The 6000-nt window shown below is 36.0% G+C and overlaps 1 protein-coding gene across 1 annotated transcript; it reads right to left on the bottom strand.

Moving 5' to 3' along the window:
• Positions 1–285: 285 nt before the first annotated feature.
• On the bottom strand, positions 286–2877 carry LOC105355968 (cell adhesion molecule CEACAM5-like). Its single transcript, XM_011485502.2, has 7 exons — positions 2577–2877; positions 2124–2390; positions 1636–1908; positions 1273–1530; positions 969–1074; positions 572–612; positions 286–437 (listed from the first exon to the last, which is right to left on the bottom strand). Exons 1-7 carry the CDS (start codon positions 2743–2745, stop codon positions 382–384), a joined length of 1170 nt encoding a protein of 389 aa, XP_011483804.2. The 5' UTR covers positions 2746–2877; the 3' UTR covers positions 286–381.
• Positions 2878–6000: the final 3123 nt, after the last annotated feature.

The following is a 6000-nucleotide window of genomic DNA, read 5'->3' as shown; positions in this document are numbered from 1 at the left end:
TTTTTGGAACATAAATGTGTCTTTTTGTGAGGCTAAAGGTGAAAGGATCTTTTACAAGATGGAGGGGTTCAGACAAAACCCAAGTGAGAGAAAAACAACAATTATGACAAGTATTTGAAAAAAATAATGTTTTTAAATGTTATGTATCTGTGTAAAATGACAACAATCTTTAACTTTAGATTTTTAAACAGAAAAAATATGTATATTGAATAAATAAAAGTACTTGAACTTTAAAATGTATGTTATTAAAAAAGATGAAAAGTAAAATATTTTGCAAATGTTATTCACACATTTCTCATGAAATATTTTTGCCAATCTTTTGTATTTTTAACATTTTTTACCAAATAAAAAGTAGTTGAAAGTACACAGAAAAGCTTCTGTTTATTTACCAACATTTTCATAGACTGACGACATTTCCTCATAAATATGGTTTGGCTCTGGGAGAAAAAAGAACAAACATGTGAAACAATGACACAATGTGTCATTGTGTCATTGTCAAGCCAAGAATCTGTTGTTTTATTGTTAATAATTATTTGGTTATTTAAGAGCTAAGGAAAGATGAGAAACATACCTGCACTGTGAGGAGGAGGGGGATCAGGTTTTCTGTTGTGTCTAAATGTTAATGAAACGCAACACATAAGTGAATGAGGAAGATCTTCCAAACGGCTGCAATAAATACATTTACTTAAAAGAAAAAAACAGAGAAATAAAGATTGACTTTGAAAGGCTGGTTTAACAACTGTCAACCTGCTTTGATGTTATGACACGTTGAAATAAATGCAATAAAATAAACCAAAAGTTTTTTTTTTATGTCTTTTGAAACGTAACATTTTTACTTTATTTGAGCAAAAATTCTGTTGCAGAATCTTTAGACAAACATTCAGATTCTTTAACTATAGTTAATCAATACACTAAATCTTTACCACAAGAACAGAAAGATAAAGTAAATCATCATTATATCTACTCACCGTTTTTTATACACAGAGTATCCTCCAGCAGAAGCTGCAGTAACAACAACTAAACATCCAACCACGATTCCAGCAATGCAACCAGCAGAACATCCTGATGAGTTTTCTGAAACAACAACAGCTTGTTGGACAAAAACTTCTAACTGGCCCATGTTACACACTGAGTAGTTAGAAAGATGACTGGATATTGATTGACAATAAATAAACCACTGTAACCACCTTTTATATTTTTTTAAAGCAACAATAAACTCTCCTAAAGCACAGATTTCATGTATCAAATGTGTGAAGTCATTGATCTATTTACCTGTTTGAACACGGAGTTCATGTTCAGCTGTTGCTTGTTTCTTAGTGACAGTATTCAGAGCTTCACATGTGTATGTTCCACTGTCAGAACGTTGAGCCTTTTCTTTCAGGAACTCAGCAGAACTTCCAATGATCTCTGATCCATTCAGTCTCCAGGTGAATGTAGCAGATGGAGTGGACTCAGCAGAACACATCAACTTGATTTGATCGTTTTCATTGATCTTATCTTTACCTTCAATCTGAACGTTTTGTGGTCCATCTGAAAAAACACATATTGTAGTGAAATTGTCAGAACAAACATCAAACCAAAACAATGTAGTAATGTGTCATTTGTAGCTTAGTTTCATGTTAACTTTATACTTACAGTTAACAATAAAGGTGAACTTAGCTTCAGAACTGCTGAAAGGGTTGCTGACAAGACAGACATATTCTCCACTGTTGTCCTTGTTCACAGCTTTGAAAGTTAAGACTTTGTTGTCTTCAGAAAGTGTCACGTTTTCAGACAAGCTCAGATCTGAACCGTCCTTCTTCCATTTTCTGCTCGGTGAAGATCCAGAGGCCTCACAGGTTAAGGTGACAGAGCTCCCCTCAATGATCTGCTCTGTTGATACTTTGATGGAAACTCCAGATATTTTTTCTGGTGATCAAAATGTACAATTTTAAAGCAAAAATTATCTATGTATTAGATTTTTTAACTTAAATATGTAAAGAAACATTTAATAATGTGACTTCAGTCTACAAACAAAACATTCACAAAGACAAAATAAGTGAAATTATGACTTAACTGTTGTTAACATGAAACTGATTTAGTGAAAAACATTTGTCACCGTAAGAACAAATATTTTAACTTACGTAGAACAGAGATTGAAAAAGATGGAGATCTTTCATTTGTCAGAGTTTTGCTGTTGAAGGCCTGACAGCTGTAATCTCCTCTCTGACTTAACTGTATGTTCCTCAGTGTGAGCTCTGGTCCAGAATCAGGAAGCTTAGTCCCATTTAGAAACCATGAAAACTGGGCTGAAGGTCTAGAATCAGCTGAGCAGCTCAGAATGACCTCTGACCCTTCCTCATAGAACTCTAGTGATGGAGACACTGAGATTTTTGTATTTTCTGGACCATCTGAGTACAAAGAAAAGCAAATAAAAATAATTGAGTTATAAAACAGATCAGTTAATTCTATATATTTTCACTTTGAGCCTTTTTGATATAATAATAGTTTTAGTCCCAATAGTTTCTGAATAAAATTCTTATATTTTCTAATATTTTGGTTAAATAACAAACTGAAGATGAAGATGAAGAACTCACAGCTGACTAAGATGTTCACTGGATCACTGATGCCTTCACTGACAGGATTAAACACACGACATTTGTATGATTGTTCATCATTGCGAGCCACACTGACTACAGTCAGAGTGGAGCCTCCATCAGTGATCTGAACTCTGTCACTGGCTGTAACCTCAGAGCTGCTGTTCATCCAGATGAAGGACAGCGAGGACCCAGAGGAGGAGCAGGTCAGACTGAAAGAGCTGAACTCAACCAAGTCTGCACTTTGAAGAGTTACTGTTACAGAGGAGACTGGAACTGTGGGAGGAAATCAAAATGGATCCATGGGAGCCATGATTTAGAAAACAGAAAAAAAGAAATACTTAATAGAAAAAAATGACAATTTGTTGAAGTTAAGTTTTTATTCATGCGTGTAGTGGTTGAACCTCAAACCACCACATAGGTGTTAGTATTTATTTTTCTTTAAATTAAAACATTCATTTTTACTTTGTTTACTTATAATAAATTAACAATGGGTGCACACATTTGATTGATTTGTTTTAAGTGAGAAAAATAGTTAATTCACTTTTGTTTGTTTTCTGAGTTTCCATTCCTGGGGCCTGTTTCAGAAAGGAGGTTCAACCAACTCTGAGGTTAACTCTGAGTTGGTCAGTCGGGAGATTAACAACTCTGAGTTTTCTGTTTCAGAGCAGCTGATCGGAGTTAGGTCAATCAACTTTGAGTGGACTGATTCGGAGGTGAGCGTGCGCACCGCGACTATAAGAAGCCATTATCAATGGAGCGCAGATATTACGAGTCACCATGGCAACCGTGAAAAAAAGAGGTCTGCATATTTTTCGCCAGCTGAACTTGACGTGCTGCTGCAGAGTTACAGTGAATATGAGCACATATTCCAGAAGAAAAGCAACACCGCTGCATCTGCAAAACAGAGATAGTTAGCGTGGAAAACATAGCTGCTCAAGTTAATGCCTAAGTTTGCATTTAAATCATTGTTATAAAATATTGGCTGTAATAACTTTTTAAATAGCGTAAGGTGTGAAATAAAAATGGCGATATTTAGGTGTACTTTTGAAGTGTTATTCCTGGTGTAATTGCATGAAATGCTGCATAGTGTACAGAACCAATCTGGGGGAAAAATGCATTTAACGTCGGTAATGTTTAGAGGACTTTTTTGTTAACCTTCCCCTCTTGCAAACGTTGGTCAGTTTAATATTAATACATGCAATTGTGTTTTTAAAAGTGAACTTTTGTCTACTGTTGAACCTTTCGCTGCGCGAAGACTTCTCCCTTCTTTTCTCTCGTCTTTCAGACCGTGGTCAGAAGCGCAGGGGAGATTTCCTTCAGGGCCGAAGGGAATTCTCCTTCGGGGTTCACTTCCCGTTGGAAACCCTCAACCTCCAGAGCGGATTAAGAATGACTCCAAAACAGTTATTCTGGGAATGACACCTTCTCTTTACTTAACTAAGTGCTCCGTCCTCCGAACACACAATATATACCACGCACACACCTCCGCTCCGTGCTCACCCCCCCCCCATCTGCACCTGCACTCGCACCCCGCTCAGCACACACACGCTGCAACACTACCCTTGTATTGATCAAGTGGTATAGGTGTATGTGGGATTAAGAAAGTAAGCAGTGCTAGCAAGTTGTGTTTCCAAAAAGTAATTGTTACATTAATCTAATTCAATGTCCCTGATTTCATTTTCATGTAGATTCAATCCTGCAGGAATTAAAAGAAACATGGCAGCAGCTAAAAATGAAGTATAAAAACATAATTCAGTCAGGTATAATTTGAGCATGTCATGGATGTAGGCTTTGTTGACAATATTTGACATATGAAACATCTACATAGAAATACATATCTAATGTTTTTTTCATTGTATATATGTAATTGACTGCAACGAAAAACGGTAACGCTCAAACAAAAACATGTGGGGAAATGACAAAAAATCGAGTCTAGGTCTCAAAATCCTCGCATGACGTAAATGTAACTCTACGAATTAATGCAGCCTCCTCGTCTATTGGGTCCTCCAAAAAAGGACAAGCCATTCTTGTCACTTGTCTCTGTGTGACGGACATTTGGACAATGAAGGTTAAAGCGAAAAATACCGCTTCGTCTTTAAAAAGGGGCGGGGACCGGCAAAAACCTTGAGTTTAAAGAATAAAACCTGCTCCCGACCAGGTTAGGTTCACAGCATAAGTAACCATGGACATTGACTCCTAGTATAAGTTACCTCTCTTTCAGAAACGGGTTTGACTTACTCTGCTTTCTCTGGTTTAACAAACCTCCCATTCTGAAACGGAAAACCCAGGGTTTCCCTGATTTCAGAGTTAACGCACTCAGAGTTTACACTTAACCTCCTTTCTGAAACAGCCCCCTGTTCAGTTTAGTGACACTTGTTTTGTTTCATTTAGTTATGTTTTCAGTTGGGCCCAAATTACTTTGAAACTAATCTTGTTTTGTACCTTTTTATCTTCCTTTAAAAAAAAAAAACTCTACCAAAAAAAAAAAAACATATTGCAAGATCTTGCAAGATACCCCCCATTTGTCCATTGACTAATTGTGAACCTTCACAATGCGATTGAATCAAATATTTGGTATTACATTTCTAAATATTCTACCAAAATTCTCAAGAAATAATCAAATAAAAACCAGAACTTTAATAACTTGCTCCTAAAATGTACATCAACAAATTCTAACAGATTATCTAATGCCCATTTCTGTGAGCTTTTGACTTGAGTTAAAAGAATATGTAGCAAACATTTATAAAAACACAACAGTGTCTGAAAAGAAACATTTGTTCAACTTTTAAACATCTGTTGATACTTTATACATGTGCAGAAACATTTAGATAAAAACCAGCATGTAAAATATACATTACCATATATGTCCAGCTTGATTCTTCCTCCTTCACCTGAAAAAACAGTAACACTATACTCTCCTCCATCATCCAGGGTCAGACCTCTGAGCTCCAGAGATAGTGTAGATGGAAAAAAGGTGATCCTGTTCTCATAGTCTGGGGGAATAAACATTGAGCCTGATAGGTAGTTTATTATAAGAATTGTGGTATTGACATTCCAGGTCACTGCAGGAAATGGTCCGTCTGCTTCAGTCAGAGATGTTGTGAACATCACTGATCCTCCAATGGTTCCATTCAAAGGACCATCTGGTAAAATCCCAGATGCTTCAGTTAAACCTACAAATAAAGCAGTTCTTTCATTAAAGACAAGATGTAAAGAAAGATTTCTGTGTAATGCTAAAGAGAAAAAACTTGTTTTTTAAAGTTAATTTTTAAATACCTTTTAAAGCCACAGCAAGGATAAAAAATTTTAGAATCGCCATTTATTAAATCCTGGAGATCAACATAACAAACAGATTCTAGGTGTGTCAACTCATTATGATGCATGTCTGTCTGTTACATTCACCACTAGTTGTACAGTGAGG

Source organism: Oryzias latipes, chromosome 16, assembly GCF_053564925.1.
Source record: "Oryzias latipes strain Hd-rR chromosome 16, Olatipes_Hd-rR_3.1".
Taxonomy (NCBI): Eukaryota; Metazoa; Chordata; class Actinopteri; order Beloniformes; family Adrianichthyidae; genus Oryzias; species Oryzias latipes.
This window is presented reverse-complemented; position numbering and strand designations above follow the sequence as displayed.

Coding starts and splice junctions, on each gene's coding strand:
- LOC105355968 (XM_011485502.2), bottom strand. CDS start 2,745: ATGAACAGCAGCTCTGAGGTTACAGCCAGTGACAGAGTTCAGATCACT. Junction 1,909..2,123: donor TTTTTCAATCTCTGTTCTAC/GTAAGTTAAAAT, acceptor TTTGATCACCAG/AAAAAATATCTGGAGTTTCC. Junction 613..968: donor TACTCTGTGTATAAAAAACG/GTGAGTAGATAT, acceptor ATTAACATTTAG/ACACAACAGAAAACCTGATC.